General features: G+C 32.5%; 1 protein-coding gene across 1 annotated transcript; it reads left to right on the top strand.

Annotated features, from left to right (window-relative positions):
• Positions 1–591: 591 nt before the first annotated feature.
• Positions 592–24612, top strand: LOC115880021 (nuclear valosin-containing protein-like; the record flags this gene model as incomplete). Its single annotated transcript, XM_030897133.1, is given in 16 exon segments — positions 592–807; positions 2291–2505; positions 2562–2667; positions 8545–8764; positions 8828–8982; positions 9376–9503; positions 11314–11452; positions 12844–12969; positions 13041–13155; positions 13725–13873; positions 14032–14151; positions 15740–15907; positions 16191–16313; positions 16840–17046; positions 21563–21784; positions 24416–24612. Coding segments are annotated over 16 exon segments (2493 nt in total), but the record flags the coding sequence as incomplete, so codon positions are not given.
• Between the last annotated feature and the right edge of the window lie 317 nt (positions 24613–24929).

Here is a 24929-nt window from a genome sequence, read left to right on the forward strand (position 1 = left end):
TAGATCACTTTACATAATTCTAAGATATGAGTAAATATCTTTTGATAATTTCAGAGATACACTTATACTTTTTTGAAGTTAAAATATTTTCCTGAAATACCTATATCCTAATGCATACTTTAGGTTTGCACTTAAACAAAATTCTCAATTTTTGTTGTTCTAGAAGCTACAGATACCCGAAGCACTATTGCCGGACCATGTATAGATTTAGCTACAGTTTTATCATTTTAATTTGCAAATTGAAGTATGTAGTGTTGATAATTGCTCTGCAATTTAAATATGCCCTCAAAGAAGGGTAATGTGTTTGAATTGTATTTGTTCTCATTTATTTTTATCTATTTGTTCTAAATGTTTTCCAAATTTTCATTTTTTTTGAGGAGAATGGGAAAAAAATGAGAAAATTCAGTATTTCTTTCTAAAAAGTAACTGATAGATTTTCAACACTACCTTTAATCTTGATTATTGTCGTTCATCCTCAGGTAACATACTTCAAAAATAATCTTGAGCATATTACAACACTAGTTGTTGCCTATGGTTTATGGTTTTTATATGCGTTAAGGGTAATTGGGGTTTATAATAAGTTTTGTTTAGGCTAATGACTCTATGAATAATCAACTGGCAGAGATGTACCAACGTCCTGCTGCTGTTAAACCAAAACTTGATGAAAATGAACTAATCGATATTAGTAGCGAAGATTCTGAAGAAGAAGCAGCTTACAACAATTACGGCAGCAAAACAAATGGGGCCTCTACTTCTGCACAACCTAATAGGACAGTTATAGTTCCAGGATTTCTTTCCAATCAGACTGTTAGTAATTTAATGCAGTGTTATATTTTTTTTCTACAGTGTACGTGTCATCTCTCGTGCGGAGATCCCTCACGTAAAAATATGTGATTTATTTTTTATGTTAACATATGTAGGTGCAACTCTGCTTTGTTTCGTAACTATGGGGGGTTGTTTTTTTTTATTATAATTTTTTTTCAAATGCTTTTAGCGATTTGAATAAAAAATTTTACGGGTAACAGTTACTATAAGTGTGACATACTTTAATGCTAAAAAAGTGTTGACATGTTCACCAGGGATGTCCATATGGCTTACCACTGGAATATTTTAAGCAAAATGTGCGTCACTTGCTTTTTTTCTCTTTGCAAACATTGTGTAGACGCTTTGATGCCGATTGAAAGTTGTCTCTCGATATTTTGTCGATTTTGATCTCTTTGATGAGATAAATGCAATTATAATAATCACAATAAAAATACAACTAATAAATTATTTTATCTACTTTATTATTAACTTTTTTTTTAGTTTATAACACTGACATTCAGAAAAAATTTGTCAAGTGCGAGTCGGACTCGCGCACGAAGGGTTCCGTACCATTCATTATCTATACAACATTAGACACTATATTATTATAAACTTTTTTTCCGATTTAGCTGAAATTTTGAATGCGCGTATAAATAATTTAAAAAAAAATTGGTCAAGTGCGAGTCGGACTCGCGCACGAAGGGTTCCATACCATTCATTATCTATACAACATTAGACACTATATTATATAAACTTTTTTCCGATTTAGCTGAAATTTTGAATGCGCGTACAAGTAATTTAAAAATAAATTAAAAAACACATTACTAAAAGTTGTATTAATCAGTAATAAATATGTAAAAAGTAAAAATAAATATGTAAAAATACGTAAAAATAAAAAAAAGCGATTCAAAAAAGTAGCCTTGACTAGGATTCGAACCTGCCTTACTACGGCTCCAACGTCATAGCAGCGTAAAGTCCTAACGCTTTAAACCACGCGGCCACCAAGGACTTGAAAGATTCTATGTAAAATTCATACTTAGAAAATAATGTTTAGTGAAAGTACTTTTTTATTTATAAACATTTATTTAATTCTGCTTTTAGTATTTGTTCTTATAGCGGCAACATAGATACATTATCTGTAAAAATTTCAACTGTCTAGCTATAACGGTTCATAAGATAGACCTTTGTGACAGACGGACTGACGGACGGACAGCGAAGTTTTAGTAATAGGGTTCCCGTTTTTACCCTTTGGATACGAAACCCTAAAAAGTCAGTAGCGCACATGTTTTTTTTTTGGAAGAATATGCACGTTCCTGGTGAATATGTCGACACTTCTTAAAATATGTCGCACTTATAGTAACATGTTTACTCTAAAACATATTTACTCTAAAAATTTCATTTGAATGGTTTATTTTTACGTGAGAAAGCTCTCCGAGAGAGGACATGTTTTTTGAAACACCCGGTATACGTATTATATTATTTGTAGTTATATGATAAGCGTCGGACTGAAACAGAGCCCCAGGAGCGTCCAAAGAAACGTAAACTCGAAGCGACTATATCACCCATTAAAGACATATCTACTATGTCAAAAAAGAAAAAAATTCGAGGAGAAAATATGGTAGAACCTGCTTTCACTTTTAAAAATATTGGCGGCATGGACAAGGTACTAGAAGATGTTTGCAAATTGTTGTTACATATCAGGTAAAGTTAATTACATTTAATCTTGTTCAGACTAAAACATGGTTTGTTTTTAATAGACATCCAGAGTTGTATAGAAAAATTGGTATTTCACCACCAAGAGGATTTCTACTCCATGGTCCTCCAGGTTGTGGTAAAACTCTGTTGGCCAATGCAATTGCAGGGGTATGTTAATAATATTTTATACTAGAATTTTCATGCAAATATGCACAAGATAGAAAATGCTAAAAATAAAACTATATGATCTATGCAAAATAAAAATAAAATTTAACCAGTCATTTAGACTATATTGTCAAAGAGTAGATAAGACAAGAGACGACAGTGAACAAAGAAGTCGAATTTCGCGAGAGAGACGCAGATATATTAAAATTTAAAGGTCCCATCAAGTCCCATTTTGTCTCTGTTGCCAAGTATATTTCTTTGAAAAATAAACAAGATTTTCTGAAAATAAATTAATAATATAAGAAGGATATAAGTAACGTATGTTAATACGGAAATGTAAATTTTTAGTTTAGGTTGATTTAGGTTCTTTTTTCGCAATGTACTGATAATATCAAAGAAACAGAATGACTTATAAGTTGATCGATTTCAAAGATAAACAGATAAAATTTCAAAATCTGACAACGGCGTATTTTATCTAATCTAACCTATGATTTTAGGACGCTAATCAGCTGAGCTAATCAGGCTTAAACATAAACAAATCTGATTAGTCGTTTTCTTGAATTTTTGCCTTTTTAAAGTGTGTTTTCAGAGTTTTTCGATATATTATCGTTTTGAGAGTTTTTAAGGTTTAATTTTAGTATCGTTTTTGTTGCGTACTAATTTGTAAATATTGTTAAATATGAATACTGAACAGGACACGAGTAGCAGGAAAAAACGAGATGGTGGCAATGTGTGTGCTTATAAAGACTACAAAAGTAGGTCTTATTCTTCGACAAACATAATATTTCACTCTTTTCCAAAGGATCCTGAAAAGTATTTTTATAGAAATATACTATATAATTATGTTATTAAACTAAATGTAATCCATAGATCGAAGACATGGTTAGAAGCTTGTAATATATTTAAAAAAAAATTGAGCAACTCTGTTTTTTTGTACATAACCTCCACATTGTGATTTTACACTTGTTCAAGTCCATATGTAAAAAAAAATACACGTAAATAAAACATTTCTTACAAATCGACTTGGTCACTTTATCTTGTTTACCAACGATATACAAAATATTGCTTTTATTATCTTTATTCCCCGACAAATATGTTTCTAATTATAATTTATTTTATATAATATTTAGAAAACTCACTTTTTTTCGTTTCTATTTATTTCTTTACCCATACAGTACCTAACTATTTATAAGGTATACAAGCAAGTTTTAATAATAGTCTATTTCAAATTTCCCGCGAAAAAATTACGAAAATTTAAAGGGACAAGCGAGACGAAGTCACTCTCCCCACCACTCAAACATGAAAGGTACCGCGCGAACTGTCGTCTCTTGTCTTATCTACTCTTTGATATTGTTCAATTTTTGTGTTTATGTATTTGACATTTGATATATTCTAATTGGTTAACTCAAACATATTACTAGAATATTCTTAAAACAAGTAGAATTATGAACGGCATTTTCTTAAGTTCTAAACGTTAATTGCATAGGGTACATTAATTTCATAGGGTAAAGGTTAGGATTAATTCTCGTAACTACAGGGTGTCCCACTAAGAATAGCTCTCGGCTGTATCTCGGAAAGTATTAGCCGTAAGGCATGCGGAAAAAAATATTTATAGCAAAAGAGGCTATGAGAAATTGCTGGAAATTATTTTCAAGTTTGTAAAACGGCCGCTAGAGGGCGCAACTCCTAGAAAAAGAAGTTTTTACACAATTTTGCTTAGATAACGGGTACTATAAATAACAGCTTCATAATCTTCAGTAAATTTTGAATATTTTTTGTTAAAACCATTTTCCCCTATCAGCCAAAATAAAGTTATAAGTAAAAGATCTGTTTTTATTTAAATGTTAATAACTGCGAACTGGATGATCAGAATTCAACAAACTAGGGCTCGTTTAAAAGAGCGTTCCTTACTCTATATTATGCCATAAAAATTATAATAATAAGCTGTTCAACGTAGACGATAGGGCGCGCTGTCTTACAATTTAACAAACATTGTGCGTTTTTTCAAAAAAATTAAATGGGATGGTATATTTAATTTTAGTTGATAGTAAAGTAATGAAAGCTTAAAAGCCAGTGAAAACCGCATCTTGATATATTCTTTCAAACCGAAGATATTAGCAAAATTATATTAAATAGGAAAATATAAGCCCTTAATTACCATATTTCTATAAAACGGTATCAGTAGCCCTCTTGATTATGCCCATTCTAATAAAATAAGATAGAAACGATTAAATTATTTAAAATCGACGATATACCAGAATACAATAATACCAGACGTATTAATATCTAATAATTAAGATGTTAATAACAGCGCCTCAGTGAAGTTATGGTAGGCTTTGGAAAAAAGTTGCTTTTGACGTAATGGTATAAACGTCAAATTGTTATTAGATCAACATTTTGATAGTCTTAGCGGCGTTTTTTTTGAAGAAAGGCATTTTTAGAAAAGCAATCAAAAGATAAAAAAACTCTGCTGGGACTATCAAAATGTTGATATAATAATGTTTTGATGTTTAAACTATCCATTTAAAAGCAACTTTTTTCCAAACCCTACCATGAATTCACTGAGGCGTCGTTTCTTGTTCACCGTCATTGATATCTTAGTTATTAGATATTAACACACCTAGTATAGTAAACGCCACGAATGTTTGGGGGTGATTCATCGGTCGCTACCATGTGAACTAATCTGTTCAAGGTCACATAAAACTTAATTCCAGTGCCGTGGTGTTTCAAGTCATATAACAATCAATATATAATCTGTTGTTGTTTTAACTGTCAAAGTCTTGTCAAAACAAATATTTGGTTATAAATATAAAATGGAATGCCCCATTGGTCGCACTGCAAGCACACCAATGGACTGACGCACAAAAACGAATCAATCAAAGAAACGCGATATAGTATCGTCTTTGTTAATCACGCTAACATTTTAGAATAAGTAGGAGGAGCGCATGGAGATGATTAGGCCGGGCCTTTAAAAACATACGTCTACGGTAAAAATTTACGTTTTTAATGTAAAAATGATAGCGCGCGTGTCGATTCTATCTTCATCAAGCGATGAATCACTCCCAAACATTCGTGGCGTTTACATTATTATGGTATTCTGGTATATTATCGAATTTTTGAATAAAATAATCTTTTTTATCTTATTTTTTATTAGAATGATCATAGTCAAGAGGGCTAGTGATATCGTGTTAGAGAAATAAGGTAATTATGGGCTTATTTTTTCGTTTCTATTATAATTTTGCAAATAACTTTGGTTTGAAAAAAGATATCAAAATGCAGTTTTCACTGATTTTTTAAGCTTTTATTACTCTTTACTATCAGCTAAAATTACATATACCATCGCATTTGATTTTTTTGAAATAACACGCAATGTTTGTTAAATTGTAAGACAGCGCCCCCTAACGTCTACGTTCAAAAGCATATCATTATTGTTTATATGGTATAAGATACAATAAGAAACGCTCTTTTAAACGTGCCCCCGCTTCTTAAATTCCATCCATCCAGTCCGTAGTTATTAATATTTAAATAAAAACAGATCTAACCTTCCCCCACCACTTTATTTTGGCAGATAGGGGAAAATGGTTTTAAGAAAAAATATTCAGAATTTACTGAAGATTATGAAGCTATTATTTATAGTACCCCTTATCTAGGCAAAATGGTGTAAAAACTCCATTTTCTTATTTTTATAGCAGTTGCGTCCTCTAGCGGCTATTCTACAAACTTGAAAATAATTTCCAGCAATTTCTCATGGCCTCTTTAGTTATGAATATTTTTTTCCGCAGGCCCTTCGGCTAATACTTTCCGAGATATAGCCGAGAGCTATTCTTAGTGGGACACCCTGTACATACTCTATGAACATAACTCAGTTTTAACCAAGAAATACATATGAAAAACCATTTATGTCATATCTCCAATTTGAAACATGTATAATGCGCAATTTAAAATACTTAACGTGTCCCGTAGTATAGGGTATGAGGTATATGAGTATAATGCCTAGGGATGGGTAAATTTCATTTTTCACCTTATGTTGGAATTTCATAATGAAATTTTCACTGAAAGATTGAAATTTTGGAAATTTCAAAATTTCAAATTTTTAGGGAAAATTTCATAAATTTCCTGAAATATTGACAATTAAATATTTCACCTTGGAAATTTCACTGAAATTTCATGAAAATTATGAAATTTTGAAAAAAAATCATATAAATGAGGTGGTGAATATAATGGGTGTATGGTGAAACACGTCATTATTTTTAGCTGTTCCCGAGGTAGTCCCTTTTAGTTGTAATTTAATGGATCTCGGCGTTTTTATACAATTTTTTACATGTTTTTCTAAACGAGTTGCATTTGTAATGAATTTCATTACAAAATATGCACTTAACCTTTTTGGTATTATTTCTTTAAAAATTGCAATCAACACAGAACACAGGTCACAGGTAAACAGGCCTCAGAATAGACTTTATGAAATCTGAAACACAAAAAATGCACAAAAATAACAAATCTAATGATACATCAACATTTTCAACGAAAATCATAACCTCTATCTATCTACTGCGGTTTTCATTTGTCAAGATCAAGTGCCGGTCTTCTACAGACGCGCAACCAAATCGAGCAAATCAACGATCGATACCTACGTCGATACGGTAACATACGAACACGATAAAGGAGTTCGCGAGGTTTATGAAAATTACACTTGAAATTTCACCTGTGAGTTGAAATTTCACGATACATTCCTGAAAATTTTACCTCTATGCTGAAAAATTCGAATTGATACTTTCACTTGATATTTCAATGAAATTTCACTTTTTTAAAATAGTGAAAATTTCACATTGGAAAAGTTGCCGACATGAAAATTTCATTTGAAATTTTCAAGTGGCACAACCCTTATAATGTCATCTATGTATTACTAGGGGATCCTTGACAGTTCTGTTTGACGGATTCATTTGACACATTTGAATTTGATTTGAAATTTTCTGGATTTATTAGTCTTTACTGAGCTTATTTTATGTTATTTATTATTAATTCTATAACTGGTAGTTGTTTAGAGGTAGTAAATTTAGAAGGATTTTTTTGTGTCAGAACTTAACAGTGACACTATTGCGATTTATCGAAAAAGACTGTAAAATGGTTGTGTAGCGTGTGGTAGATCTCGGTCAAAAATCGAGGTAAATAATGGAATAACTTTTCACTAGCAAGTGTCTATATAATATAAATACGTGCAGTAAACCGACCATTTATAAAATTCACTTAAAATTAACTATATTTATTAATTTATATAGTTTTTCTATTATTAATTATATATATATTTTTTCTTGCATTCTTGCTTTTATTTATTACTTGTCATAAATTAGATGTCAAAAAATTTAGATATACATCAATTTGACTTACCTGCTTTAGTAGCGTATCGGATGTATCTGTTAAATAAATAATTATTATAACTTATTTATTTTTATTAGAATTATATATTTTTATAACAATTTTAGTAACTACCAACATTTATTGACAACGTAAAATAAAACAACAAATTATTCTAGTCTATCCTACATCATATTACACGTTTTGAATAAAATTAGAACGGCACTGATAAACCGGAATTTAAGTCGGCCATTTTTTGTCTCCATCGCGCTCGATCTATGTTTTTTGATATGCTCCTTCCTTAATCTTTTTCTTCAAAGACGTGTCCGAACATATTACCGAAGAATTTCTTGACTTACTGAGTTCATTTCGAGTTAAAGAATCACCCTCTATCTGTATACACTATACGATTGAAAAAACACGGCGCTCAGAGTTCAAATTTATTCGGCGAAAATTTATCTCGATGTCCATTTCCAAGCGTTTCTTTTTTTCGATCATACTCTAGTTTTTTCTGGTACCTATTTTCAGGAGTTAGGGGTACAGTTGATTAAAGTGGCCGCTCCTGAACTAGTTGCAGGTGTCTCCGGTGAGAGCGAAGAAAGAATTCGGGAACTGTTTGAAAGAGCCTGCAGTTCAGCTCCTTGTATTTTGTTTATCGATGAAATTGATGCCATCACGCCTAACAGACAAAATGCGCAGAAAGAAATGGAAAGAAGGATTGTAGCTCAGTTACTGAGCTGTTTAGATGGTATAATTTGTAAGGTTTTAGTAAAAATTTTCTCTAAAAAAACTTTGTTATTTTATTATATAGATCTGAGTGTAAATGAAAATGGAGATAGGGTGTTGGTAATAGGCGCCACTAATAGACCCGATTCCATTGATCCAGCTTTGCGCAGAGCCGGACGATTTGACAGGGAAATATGTTTAGGAATTCCCAATGAGAAGGCTAGAGAACAGATTCTAAAGGTTAGAAATATTTTCTTTAATATGCCATAATATAAGTACCCACTTTTTCAAGTTTAAAGTTTCATATTACAAATTGGTATTTTTGGGAATAAAAGACAGCATAAGTATTATACCGGGAGTATTTCAAAAGTGTTCAATCCCTATAACTTTTTTCTTTGTTCAGATAAAAAACGATATTGGGTATGTTAATATAGGACATAAATCAGGATTGATTGACACCTTAAGTTGAAACTTAAAATACTTTTTTTTATCTGAAACTGTCAAAAGTTGACATATGTCATAACATATCATTTTATTCAAAATATAATTCTCTGTCAAAATAAAGTAAAAAAAAATAGCGAGGGTACCATTGAAAAATAGCGAATTATAATAATGTTTATATATCTTTATTAGGTACTCACCACATATTTGACACTGTCCGACGACTTTGATTATCAAAAAATCGCCAAATTTACACCAGGCTATGTGGGCGCGGATTTACTCTCTTTAACGAGAGAGGCATCAATGGTAGCAGTTAATAGGTTTGTGCAACTTATTTATATACAGTACAACTTCTTTAATTTGGACAATTAAAAGCTCGAACTCACGGACGACCAGGTCGCAACGACCTGGCCGTCAGTCGGCTGTGCGGATGTATTGCGTACATAGCTGCGGCCAGATGAACGACCAGTTTCAACAGAGTTGTCAGATCTAACGATTTTTACAACAAGTAGAACAAATAAGCCGAACATTTAATAAAAAACAAGTGGGTGTAGAAAAACTTTAAAATATGATTTTTTTATTTTTTAACATCGAAACTCGAAGGTAAACAGGTATCATACCAACCATAAATAGAGTATGTCATATAAAAATGTTTTGAATTTTTACTAGAATCGACGCTTGATAAAAAAGGGACTAGATTTAAGTTTACCTTTGGTCCAGTCTGTATACTATTTCTTTGGATTTTCTGCACGTGTGTAAAAACTACACTAAAACACTATTTCTTATAGAAAATAAAATATTGTGCGTTGAATTTGAGGGATTTTATCTGAAAAATTATTAATTTGGAAGAAAACCTGCAACAAGCTGCAGAAAATAATATTTTAGTGCAGTCTACTGGTCGCAACGACCAGCCGACGTCGACGGCCAGGAAGTTAGTGTGCGCTGTATCATTTGATTTAATGGTTTTAGAGGTAGCAGCGGCCTGGCCGGTGCGACCTGGTCGTCAGTGTGTTCGAGCTCTAAATCCGTGTGTCCAAATTAGGGAATTGTTTGGATTACCATACATTAGGCTAATAGTGCATAAATACACTACAAATATAACATAGGAAACTCAATAAAAGATGTCGTGCTCTTTATCAAAATATTTAACGAATGCACGTCGTAGTGTTGCCACGGCTACTAGAATTTATTACAGTTGGGTGTTGGAACCTTTGGTGTTACACAGCAAAATAAAACACTAAATCACCACAATACACCAAAACACTTTTACTTTTACACTGAACTCGCGTTTCGCTAACCATGTTAGCATGATCAGCAGATGATTAAGACTGTCGCTCAATTTTTGAGTCTTAATCATCTGCTGATGCTGGTGATTTTAAGGTGACTAAAAGTGTTTTGGTGTATTGTGGTGATTTAGTGTTTTATTTTACGAGAATTGTTGTAGTTGTTATGTTACTAGAATTGTTAAGCCAGTAATGTTTAGGAGAGGGGTTAATCACCGCGATGTCACTTGTTTTATTATTTTCCTTTTCTATTTCACGAAAGTAAAAAGAGTTACCTATCTGATTCGTTCAGGCACTCAATTTAAAGAATATCAGTCACTTTTTTGACAGAGGGATTTTATATTTGCCATGTTGGTAAAAAATAACGGTCAAAATTCAAAGTTATTCATTTTATAGACTATATACGTTGTGTGTATAATTGTTAGTGCCATGGCTACTAACGCGATACTGTATAGATATGATTGTAATTTGTAACCATTTCGGATTTTTTTGTTGTAAAGTAAATATTTATTATATATATATTGATGTAAAGACATAATTAAAGACGCTTTTAAGCCAAAAAAAAATAAATTTAGAATTTCACTGAACATGAAGTTGTTTTAATATAAGCATTTCAAAATTCAAAAACTCTTATTAGACAAGTGGTATATTTACGCAGTATAATTTAGTCATTTTGAATATAGATATAGACATAGACAATATACAGACTGTCCAGGAAAAAATATATGAATGACTACGACAATCTTCTTCTAAATTAAGATATAAAACAACTTGCATTGTTATTCCTTTTAGCGGCTTATTAGAATATCCCTGGAACTACTGATAGAATAACTTTTTTTGTTTATAGAGTATTTAATGATATTAAGGAGCGTCGTAGAATAGAGCAAGTGGTAGCTTTGCAGAAGGCAACGGAAGAACAACAAAAGGCAAAGGAATTAGCCAAACAGAAGAAGGCAGAGGAGGCAGAAAAGAAAAAACGAGAAGAGGTAGGTTCTATTTTTTTGATAGGAACAGGAATAGGAAGATGTATTATTATTACTGGACCAGTTTACCGGACCAATTACTGGACCAGTTGCATGGGCCTCCTCGATCACCTGACTTATCAATTTTAGATTTTTGTATGCGTTTATTTATGTACAAGGTTTACAAAAGAACTTATGAATTAAGAGAGGCACTCGAAGAGGCGGCACGGGAGAAGTTTAATCAAGTCGACCGGTCGTTCTGTGAGAATAGCTATATAGTGATTCAGTTTTAAAAACATGCATTTATGTACTCAAAACAATGGCGGATTTTTCAACATTTTCCAAAATAACTTAAAGTGTCTGTAGTGATAGTGATATTATTTTTGTAAGTTTCAGTTTGTGTAATGTAAATTGGAAAGAACCATTTAATAATATATTCTGTCTTTTTATAAGTTTATCATAACAGAATAAGATTACCATGCCAGCTAAGTGGAATTAGCCAAGAAAGATAAGAATTGGCTATAACTCAGTAATTTTTCGAAAAAAAAACATATAGCTTATATCGCCGAAAAGCTTAAAAAATGGCGTTTTTTATGAAGTCATCGCCAACTATGGTTTACATTTAAAAAAAACATATGTTTGTGTCATATGTCAAAAATGACAGACTTCGGATCACTTCGGAAAAATCGGAGAACCCAAACTCATTAGGGATCTTTTTAACTGAAATTAATTATAATAATTATCTGATATTATAATAATTATCTGAAAACTTTTTGTCTAAAATAGATTATAATGGAATTAGGGACAATTTTTAAAACAGCCAAAATTTGTTTTTTTTTAAATATCTAGTAAGCCATGAAATATTTCAAAAATCTGAAAGGCGCATATTTATGATCCCACAAAACTGCAATTCTTTCCCCATTTAACCGACTCTCTATCTCCAGTAGTTTCCGAGATACCCATAGAGAACATCGTAGGAAACTCACCCTGTATATGAACATAATAACGATCTATTGTACAATGTACTGTGTGATTAAATAAAAATGATGTTACATTACAGTAGGCGTAAACTAACATTTTTGTCACTTAATTTTTACACTATTTCTGTTTCTAGCCTTTATGAAATATTTAAAGTAAAATATAAAAATGTATAAATAGTATTAAAATACGCTTTTTCGATTAATAGTATATTGTTTTATTAGGAGTAAAAGTTATACTTTTTGTGGCGAGGCACAAAAAGTCGTTTATCCTCTTGTAAAGACAATCCGGGGACATACTGTATATGGTACTTTCGAAAGTTATCTCTAAAGTTAAAAATTACACTCTACTAAATAGGTCACTTAACTATTGACTGTCCTCTATAGCTATATAATAAGTCCTTTTCTAATTTTGTAAATACAAATTATATGTTAAAGGAAGCTGCAAAGGAAGCCGACCAACAAGAAATAGTAGTGGATAGTCCTAAAGCAGCTGAAAACACTAAAGACAAAGAAGCCGATACCTCTACCGACGCCGTAGTAGTTTTAGACGATAACGAAGAGGTAAATTATATTATTTTATATATTTATATATAGACTGTTTAACCTGACTGGTTAACCTAACCTTTTTTTAGTCTCAATCAAAATCCGAACCACCAGCTGCTGCTTCAGTGGGCGCTTCGATAGAAACGAACCTTAACGGCGCACCTCCACCTTCAGAGGTAGAACCGGAAATTATAGTTGAAGAAGGTAAATTTCTCTTTTTTAGTTGTGTAATAGATAATGTAATATAAGTAATAATTGAATTCTTAGTTTAATGAAAAGAGACATATTTGGAACGTTGACATTCAATTTTGTGTCATTAAGTAGCCTTGCAAACTTATGATTTTATGTTATGAAGTGGATTTAAATTATTTACTAGCGTGACGGGGCATATTACTAAAACATACTTTAATTTTAATAGCCACCAGTTAGAAATTAAAATAATATGTCTGTCCGAGTGAATCCCTGGCAGTGACTATTGTATCTGTCATTTTTCATTTTAATTCACAGGCAAATTATGTTTTCTGTCATTTTTTGGATGTCTTCTGTCGAAATATTTCCTGACTCGTTGGACACACTATACATATAAATGATGTCACCTGGGTTATATTCTCGGTTATACTATTCAATACTTTGATTTACTGAACTGTTTTTAAATTAAAATTCATTTTCTGATGCACTAATACTTAAGTCAATAAAATGAAATGAATGTATTATCTCAAAAAACATATTTCACGGATAAATGAATAAATACTCGTTATATTTCATCCCTACAGAATCTCTACCTCCACAAGAACCAATGCCAGTTGATGAGGTCAAGCCATTAACTGATTTGGAAGAGCTTAAACTCTGGTTACATGACAGAATACCTATCAGCGATGATCAGCTCAGAAATCTTTGTATAACCATGGAAGATTTTGGAAAGGTATTAGAACATAATTGAATTATAATAATACTTTCAAAATTAATTTTTCTGATAAACTTAAACATTTGATAATTAAGAGCTCTCTTATTTAGAGATTTATTAATTATATTTATTTTCTTTTTTGAAACTTTATTTTATTATAAATGTTTCATTTTTAGGCTTTGAAGACAGTGCAACCATCAGCAAAGAGGGAAGGTTTCGCTACAGTACCGGATACTACGTGGGATGATATAGGATCTCTCAAAGACATCAGAGAGGAATTGCAAATGGCAATTTTAGTAAGTATAGTCTGTTTGACAGAAGAGTATAAGACATTAGTTACAGTTGTCCTTTATTTTTATATGTATCATCATATATTTACTAACTGATTATAGTTGATGGTTGGAACTTTTGGTGTTTCAACAGCAAGATAAAACACTAATGTACCACAATACACCAAAATACTTTATTTTTGCACTGGACGTGCGACTCGAGTTTGACACTCATCAGCAGATGATTAAAACTCGAGTGTCAAAATAAGTTTTAATCATCTGCTGATGATGTAGAATGTAGAATGAATAAGAGGGGGGTTAATCACTGCGACCTTAAAGATCTATTGTGCCCTCCTTACTTGAGTCATCACACAATCTATAACCCATCATACCCCTGTTGTAGAGGGGACAGGGTATTCCCCATCCTCCTCTGACAACAGTTCTTCCTCCGAGGGTACACACCTTTCCACGGTTGGAGTTTGGCCTCCGTGCCGCCCTTCACAGTCGAGGAGCTTGACTTTCGGCTGAGGAACCCGTGAGGTGGAGGCTGGAGGATCTGTCTCCATTTTCTCCACCTCTTTAACTTGGTCTCTCCTTAGACTTGATACCAGTGTTGTCCCGTATCTATAATAGAGGATATGCCCCCCTTTCTCTATTGCCTCCTTGGATTTGAGGTCGATTCCTATTGTGAGGACCTGACCATGACCCTCCTCCTTCGAGTTGATGACTCGAAGTTCTGACCTTGGATAAGGCTCAGCAGGTAGGTGGTGTCTTTCCCCTTGCTCCTCTGCAGAAAGACCTTTATGGTCGCCCCTTTAGGGATGTTTTCTCCCTTCACTGCAACCAGTTCCGGCCCTTGCCAATTTTTAAGCTTAGATGCGATTTGCACCAACCAATTCGCCGATTCTTGAGATACACAATCTGAGGATCATGCATACCCGAAAGTGTATCCCCGCAAAACGCAGCTGACCCACATTTTGTAGGTCGTTGTGTTGCGATCTGATCGCCACTACTTCATCCAGTATAGCCTCTTCTAGAGACGTTTGCTGGTCGGTGGTCAGAGCAACCTCTGGAAAATCCTTTGGCAGCACCGCCATTTTCACTTGTTCAGCAATAGCGGCAAAGCTGGTGATACGTCCCTGCTTGCCTCCCGGTGTTGAACGGCTTTCCATCCTGGCTTTTTTCTCTCCCTGCCGGAGAAGAGGCGAGTGGTTCTCGCTCCCTCTCTTGCCCTTTGATGGAGATGAGTCAGGTTGTTTCTTGATTTCTTTCCTCTTCCCTTTTCGGAGAAGTGTTTTCTCTTTTGCTTCCTCTGGAGCAAGTCCTTCGTGGAGCAGTCGGAGGTATCTCCGTGCTTCTGCTCCGCTAAGACCTACTCTCAGAGGATCGTCTAGCCCGCCTGGTTCTGCTGATGATGCTAACATGGTTAGCGAAACGTGCGCCCAGAGCAAAAATAAAGTGTTTTGGTGTATTATGGTCAACTAGTGTTTTATTTTGCTATTCACTAAGTGATTTTTGCCATTTTGAATTAAGGATCCTGACGTTATCCTTTTAATTTATTTTTAAATCTTTGCTAGAAATACATGAGTGTCATTTTGTTATTTTTTTTAAATAGGCTCCAGTCAGATATTCTGACCGATTTGAAGAACTAGGTTTACACGTGCCAACGGGTGTTCTTCTCTGCGGTCCTCCAGGATGTGGTAAAACTCTGTTAGCTAAAGCGATAGCCAACGAGGCCGGTATCAATTTTATTTCCGTCAAGGGACCTGAACTGCTTAATATGGTAAGATATAATGTTTCTATGCTGATAGATAATTAGTTGAGTGACGGTTCTGAAAAGAACGATTTAAATATAAATCACAAAACATCCCCCTTTAGAACTTCGTCTGTCATGTTAAGAAATGAAAGTAAATAATAAAGCGCCTCTCGTGTTTGTTCGCACTAAAAAAATTTCAATTAATGCCTGTATATATTTTTAATATATTTTTTAAATTTACATTTTTTTAGTTGTTTGTTAATGTTAGATTTAGAGTATTAAATTTTATCTATTTTTTTTTCCAATCTAGTATGTAGGTGAAAGTGAAAAGGCAGTGAGGGTGTGCTTTGAACGAGCAAGAAACTCCGCACCATGCGTCATTTTCTTCGACGAATTGGATGCTCTCTGCCCCAAAAGGTCAGACTCCAGAGAGGTAACGTTTTTATTTTGTTTCTAATAAATTTATGTATTTAGCAATTTTGTTTGAACTCGTGTGGTATTAGTTTCTAAATTAATAAACAGGTTGGTCCGAACTGTTTTCCGGAAACTTCAGCAGCATATTCTGCAGATAAAAATAAGTAAAAAAGTTCCTATAAATTATGTCCTAAAATACTTAGTTTCGGAGATACAGGTTGTAGAAGTTTCAATTTTATTTCGATTTTTTCGATTTGAATAATTTCTGAAGTAACGTCAATATTTAAATGAAAATTGGTGTCTGGGAGTTTTTTGACATGAGAAATTTGATTTTGATGTCAATATGACTCCTACTGAAATGAAACTTCTACACCCTATATCTCCGAAAATAAGCCATTTTAGGACATAATTTTTTTGATAACTTTTTTACTTATTTTTATCTGCAGAATATGCTGCCGAAATTTCCGGAATACAGTTCGGACCACCCTGTAAATTAAACCTACAAATTTATATTAAACATAACGATCTTTTATTGGAAACTTTAGGGTGGCGCTACGATGCGCGTGGTCAATCAAATGTTAACCGAAATGGACGGTATAGAAGGGCGCAAAGGCGTATTTTTATTGGCCGCGAGCAATAGGCCGGACATTGTCGATCCTGCTGTACTTCGTCCAGGGCGGTTGGATAAAATCCTTTATGTTGGGCTCCCTTCGCGCGAAGACAGAGTGGACATACTGCGAGCAATCACAAAGGTAACAAAACTCTTTTTAAACCAATAATATTAGTTTATGTAGGTGAAACTCAAATATTGTAATCGCAAAACATTTTTCGATGCACGTCATCAATCCTATCGACATTGACACTAAAGTCTATAAACCTGACTAAATTAAATTTTGGCAAAAATGTTTAAATTTGTTGTATAATTTATGATACCGAGTAGCTTTTTATTTGACTTAATAGAGCAAATGATTGTAACAGATATTTTATTTAGATTAAAGCTGCAAAAATTTGTTTAAACCGAATTTTATTATCGCTATATTGGTCACATTGCGCCGTTTTCAGCAAGACTGTCCTTTATTATTTGACAATTATCCTAATATCTGTCATTAATTTGTATAATATCTTGTTGTTGGATCTTTGCGAGTAATTCTCGTTTTTTTTGCCTATTTTCATAGTCTTTTTTAAAAATTGTACTTTTAAGCACAAACAGTTCTTTGAAGAACTAAATTTTCGATTTTTTGTATTGCATTTCTTGAAATTGTGTGTTGAAAATATGCCGAAGCGTTTAAACAGTCGAAGCAAAGAGCTGGTAGCTTCCATGATAAACTATTTTAAATGAGAACGTGACAATAGAGGTCCTTTACTACCCTTGATTGCAGTCAGAGAAGTAAGTTTGATTGATAAGCACATTACACCACTTTCAAAGTTATTTCTACGTTAGTTTTTATTAAATTCTGTGATTATGAGTTTTCGCATTAATAGCACCCTCTTACTTGATATTACCACTTATGGCGTTGTAAGATGTACATCAATACATAAATAAATAACCGCTTAGAATAATCTTCATAATGGACTAGTGTTTGCCAATATCTAATAAGTAAAATAAGTTATAAAACAAATAAATCAATTAATTACTAAAATATTAGTTATAAAACTAAAAATAAAATGTAAAATCTTTCCCTTCTCTAAGCTTCCATTTCTTTCGTTCTTCTCGCATTTAACCTTGCCTTTGATACACCGCGCCGTCTCGTCTTGCCGTCGCAGCCGCCGCACGATTATAAAGTCAAAGCGAGATTGCCAGCTTGAACTTTTTTTATGTGAGAATTAAATGTTATATGTACTTGTATTAGCGCTTTCTCCTGGATAATAATAAATAACTATTACATGATGTTAGGAAATATCAGCTAATATTTATTTGTAAAGTATGAGAAATTTACAAATTTTAACAATCGGTTAAGATCAATACATATGTATAAAGAAAATGACGATTTCTTTAAAATTAAAAATTATATAAAATATCAGAAATATACAATTCTTAAAGAATAGGATCTTTGTTGTCAGCTTGCCGTTTGTATTTAGCTGTACTTCCAGCTGTTAATTTCAAATATTAATCTAAAGTCTATCTACTATTAGCCAGCTTAAATTATCTTTAATTATTTTTATATCCTGCTTGTTAATAGTTTTATGCACTACTATAATTTTATTTGATATTTTAAATTGATTTAAAATTTAGCAGCTGATCTTTTATATAGCAAATAGGTACTTTTATGATACAGACACGGCATATTGTTTGCATGTGCCGTGATACCGATATAGTTTATACAAATTGGTAAGTAGAATTGGCAACAGTGTCCTAGAAAAAGGATATGGGAATCTAAGATGGGAATATTGAAGGTTTTCAGAGGATTTTTAAGTCAGTTTCTTCAGTTGTTTCACATGGATATTACATACATCATTATTATTAGCTGTTTCCGATTTTAATTTTCTGTTGGGTTTTGTTGGTTTACATTTAGTTAGTTCACGGTGTTCTTAGTATTGTTTTAGTTAATTCAGCTATTCAGTTTAAGTTTCTTGTTTTGATTTTATTTAAAATGCTTTTAAAAAAATGTGCATTCAATGGATGAGAAAACACTAAAAACTGAAGAAGATACATTTTTTAGATTTTCTAGGACTAAATTATATCAAAAACTGTGGGTGTTTTTTTCCGAAAATACCTAGATTTTCTAATACGAAAAAAGCGAATAGACATACAGTTCGATCAAATAATCGACTTATTAACTACATAAACTTTGTAAAAATATTATACTTCTATGCCAGGTAGTAATAAATTTTCATACCAACTTTCACCCCTATATCATCCCCGAGATGAGGAATTTTCAAAAATTTCCATTAACATACAAACTGGATAAAATGTTCTCACATTTATGTCCTGAGCCTGAGAAAAAACAATATGGCGATATTATTATATAACTTGGTAATATTTGACGGGTAGTTTCATCTCGTTGGAATTTGACTTTCGAAAAATCTGTTTGTCAAAAATAATTTTTTTTACGTCAAGCAGTTAAGCAGAATCGTAGTTAATCAATTACCCAACTTTTTGGAACACCCAGTATGATTTTTTAAAAAAATTCAAAATATGTAAAAAAACAAAATAAATATGCGTGTCCAAGCTGTTTTCCCGAAAGACTAACCGTTTTTTTAAATAACAAATATTGTAATATTTGAGGGGCATTTTCACCCTCTTGGAATCGAGAAACCCCTCCTTATGGAATCTCTACACCCACAGTTAATCCGTTTGCCAAAATCATCAGCTTTAAACGTCAAGCAGTTTAAGCAGAATCGTGATTACTCAATGGTCATATTTTATGGAAACACCCTGTATAAATTTTTAAAAAATCTTAAAATATGTAAAACAACAAAATAAAATATACGTTTTTTAAGAGCTTTTCCGAAAAACTCATCGGTTTTTAAATAAAAAATATTCTAATATTTGAGGGGTGGTTTCACCCCCTTAAATTCGAGTTTCGAAAAATCCCTTCTTATCGAACCTCTACACCCTAAAAGTCAATCCGTTTTCCAAAAATCAGCTTTTTACGTCAAGCGCTTTAAGCAGGATCGTGATTAATCAATGACCAGATTTTTCGAAACATCCTGTATACATTTTTAAAAATCTTAAATTATGTAAAAAAACAAACAATAACATATACGTGTTTAAGCGTTTTTTCGGAAACTTGACCGTTTTTTAAATAAAAAATATTGTAATATTTGAGGGATGGTTTCACCCCCTTGAACTGGAATTTCGAAAATTTCTTCTTTTCGAACCTCTACACCCACAGAATCAACCTGTATGCCAAAATTGAGCTTCTTACGTTGAGTGGTTTGAGCAGGATCGTGATTAATCAGTGAGTCAGTCACTTAAGAATTTTATATATTAGTAGGTATAGATTGTGAATGTATCAAAAATTGAAAAAAACTAATGAAATTAAAATCATCTCTATTTGATTCCGAACTACAAAATTCCCTCTCTATTTTCTACACGAAGGAGGCGTGGCTTCTTAGTAAACGAATGGAGGTTACTTTGCTGGTCCGCTGTAAAATTCGCCTATATGACAAATCTAACGGAAAAATTTGCCTGGCGCATTCGCCAAAATGTAATTTTCACATTTGCATTGTTTGTCGCATCTGTTTAGGTTAGTCTGTGTTACCACTTATGGCGTTGTAAGATGTACATCAATAAATAAATAAATAACCGCTTAGAATAATCTTCATAATGGACTAGTGTTTGCCAATATCTAATAAGTAAAATAAGTTATAAAACAAATAAATCAATTAATTACTGAAATATTAGTTATAAAACTAAAAATAAAATGTAAAAATCTTTAAAAAATGATATAATAAATATATTGTTTGTTACTTTTAAATTAAGATTCATCTCATAAATTCATCACAATCTGGCAGCGCTGTCGCCATCGCTTGTCACTCAAAGTTGATCACGTGCATCGGAAATTATTTTGCGATTACCATATATTCAAAGACTATATGGCTAGTCAGGCACAGAAATTAAAGCCAAATTTTTGAGATGGAGCTATACAAAATCTGCATAAGTCGGTCCTTTTGGTTCAACGGCTTTGAACTACTCGTGAAAAGTGCTTTACGATTAGTTCATTTATTTTCATACTAACTAATACAAGTAGTTTTCAGAGTTTCTATCTACTATGTAAATGAAGTTAGCGTCTTACTGTTCGCGCCTTTACTTATAGATTTAAATTTAATCTCTGGAATATTTAAACAAAAACAATAAACGGATAGATATATCTATATTTCAAGAATATCTAAAATAACAGGTTGAAGTAATGCCATTACGAAAAAAAAATTATATATTAGAGTTTAAAACAGTGCGGCGGTCAGGTCACAGCCGGTGACAGCGTTCAGCGATGAAGTAGACGAATCAGATCGTTTTATTTGGGGCGTGCGCATAAAAAATCGCGTTGAACGAAAAGGATAGACTTATGCAAGATTGATATTCCCATTTCATATGTTTGGCTTCACGTTCCACTCATTGTCTAAATGGGATATTATCCATATATTCTTTAAATATATTTGGTGAAACTTATTGAATTAAATATCTTATAAATTGAAGGCAGTCAAAGTAAAAACTTTGATGACTCATAATATTGTATTTAAAAATTAGCCTTACTTTATACTTTCACTTGTTTAGACACAAGTATACACTATACTATTTGTATCACTTTAACCACTTGTTTTCAGAATGGTACGCAACCAAAGTTAGATGAAGACGTTGATATCGTGAGTATAGGCACGTCGGAACAGACCAAGGGTTATACTGGAGCAGATTTAGCCGCTCTGGTAAGAGAAGCGTCTGTCCTAGCACTGAAGGAGTTCATGCTAGGCGGGGAAGCGAACTTAAAAGTGTCCAGCAGGCACTTCATCAGAGCAGCCGAAAAAATAAGGCCTTCAGTGCCTGAAAAGGTAGGTTAAGTTAAATTTCGGAGAATTATTTATCTACCACACAACATAACTACAGTTTAGACAACTCTATTTGGTAACTATAATGTCAAAATACAGGGTCATAATGCGTCGGGTATTTGTAGCTTCTAGAATAAATAACTTGGAAATTGGCGATTTTGTATTCATATGACATTTTCCACAGTAATTTTTTATCACGGCCACCCAATGATTTTTCTCTCGTATTTTACCGCTGAAAGAGCGAATCTGCGAAAGAGCGAGTATCTTAGAAACCGTTAAAAAATTTGAAATATTCTAATTACAAAAAACGTTCTTTTTTAACTCCCCGTCTAATAAAAAAAAGTATATACAGGGTGTTCAAATTAAAAAAAAACGAAGAAAAAATTATTTTAGATTTTCGAAAGTTTGACGTAGAATTGTGAACACCCTGTATTATTTAGGATTACAATATGTATAGCAAAGTAAGTATAGACCTGGTATAGACCATAAGTAAATATCTAATAAATAGAAAAAAATATTTTCTTTTTCGAAAGTTTGACGTAGAATTGCGAACACCCTGTATTATTTAGGATTACAATATGTATAGCAAAGTAAATATAGACCATATAAAGTAAATATCTAATATAGTTTTGATTTCAGGAAAGGTTGTATTTGTAATTTTAAGTTATTGTTAGTTTTTAAGAAAGGCTAAAAATACATTTTTTATGTATTTATTAATATCTCTGAGACTATCAAAATATATTTACTCATATCTTAAAATTATGTATAAGTGATCTGAAAGGAAGCTAAAAATGCAATATGCAGGCCGTTTAAAAAAATCATCCTAATCCGCTCATACTTTTTTGAGCCATCAAGTAGATGATAACATATTTACCTGAAATACAGTTTTAACTATAGATATGCACTTAAACAAGATTCCCAAGTTTTTTTATTCTAGTAGCTACAGATGCCCGACGCACTATTGTCGGACCCTGTAGATTTGTGTTTAGGAACCCTTTTGGTAATATTCCCGTTAAAAAAAAATACGTTTATTGTTCCAGCGCATGTTTCTCAGTGACTCATTTAGTATAATATATGTATTAATATATGTATTCAGTGTGAATACATATATATTTATTCATCCTGTGAATGTGAATTTTACCGTATATGATAACTTTTGGGTTCAGATTTTGCTGTTGTCATGAGTTGCTTCCTTTCTTCGACGGCTTCCATATCAGAACGCACACTACAGGGATAATAATACTCATAAACAAGTAGAGATACAAATATGAATGAGAAGTAGAGAAATGTTACACCATGTAGATTAAGTGAGAGGGGGGTTAATCACCGCGACCTTAAACCACTTTCTTGAGTTATAACTCAACATACAGTCTATAGACTCATCATACATAGGGATTTTTCTGTTGTAGGGAGGACAGGGTATTTCCAGTCAGCCTCTGTATACAGTATACACCTTTCCACGGTTGGGGTTTGGCCCTTCATCATGTCTTTTACAGTCGAGGAGCATGTCTCCGGCTGAGGTGGAGGCTGGAGGATCTGTCTCTATTTTCTCCACCCCTTTAATTTGGTCTCTCTTTAGACCTGATACCGGTGTTGTCCCGAATCTATAATATTATCTGTCCAACGACAAAATACTTGACAGTGATAGATGTGTCTGTCATTTTAATTTCAAAGTAGTTTATTTTATTTTACAAAGAAATAAGTTGGTACAATTGGAACGCATAATTAATATATTTAAATTTTGAGTGACAAGTGATTACTTCAAAATATTGTGAAAAAAAACTATAAAACTGAAAAAATCTAATCTTGGTTAATTAACTTTAATCTTAATTTTTTTCTGCAGTACTAAAATGTATTATTTACCTATCGTGTGATGTTATTTTACAGATACTGCAGTTTTTGGTACCATATACGAGATGGTATACTTCTTTATTTGTGGCTAATACAACTTTCTGGCCTTAGTCTCTGGCAAACTGTGTCTCTGGCAAACTGTGTCTCTGGCGGTCTCTGTGCATCGAATATTAACTGTAAACTATGGTCTGGGTCAACACTTAATTTTCCCTCGAGTTTTCCTCCACTTAATTTTTAAAAACACGAAACACAAGCAACGACATCGAAACAAAAAATACATTTCCGAAGATATTTACGAAAACCGAATTTTTCCGATTTCGTTTTTAGTTTTTTCCTATCTTTCTCGCTCAAGAGCTTGGACCACCCTCAAAAGGAATTGGAATTGGAATTACTAAATTCCACTCCTCCAACTCCTAGTGGATGACATACTAAGAATGTATAACTTCTACTAGTATACCTGAAAATTTTTAAAATAGCTTGTATTTTTCTACACACATTTTCTTACAAACGTAAAAAACCGGCAATACTGTATGCCGCTTTTTATTTTGTCTCTCTGTCTGTCAACTGGTCATTTATATTATTCTCTGTCACACGCATTAAAATCCAGACCACATAGTTTCGATGACCAACAGGGTATATCCGATTGCTGGACACACTGTGGTAAAGAAACAACATTCTTAAGTTTTCTGTATTATGAATAAATTTATCGTTTAAACTGTAGTTCATGTGTAATCTTATTAATATGTGGATCCAGTAATTAATGAAAATGTAATATTTTTGCAGGATCAAAAACATTATGAAAAATTAAGGAGAATGTATACCGCAGTGCCCGAAGAAGCCGAAGTTGAAGAAATGGAGTATTCTTAGAAACAGGACTGTTTTTGTTATTCCTATTCTTTTTGGAAAATTCGTAAACTTTTAGAAGACTCATCAAACTCCTGAATATTTTTTTATATAGGTATGCCTTACTAGAAGGTACGCAACACATGGGAATTTTTAAATATATTTGTTTTTAAAATTGTTGGACAATAAGTAAAGAAATCGTTACTATAAAAAACAGCACGCAAAAAAGAATATTTTAAAAATGTATTAATGCAGTGTGGTTAAATAATTTTCTAAACTATGAATTTTAGAAAATTGAAATTATTTAGTTTGTAATTATAAAACTGATATCCCACAATAAAAAAAACATTACAAACTTTCATTTCCCTTTTTGAATTGTGGTGCTCTTGCGATGATTAACTTAATTTTCCTATAATAAAATTGTAATTTTAGTGTAAAACTACACGGTTGACTA

Source organism: Sitophilus oryzae, unplaced genomic scaffold (genome assembly GCF_002938485.1).
Source record: "Sitophilus oryzae breed Bouriz unplaced genomic scaffold, Soryzae_2.0 scaffold_1067_pilon_pilon, whole genome shotgun sequence".
Lineage (NCBI taxonomy): Eukaryota > Metazoa > Arthropoda > Insecta > Coleoptera > Curculionidae > Sitophilus > Sitophilus oryzae.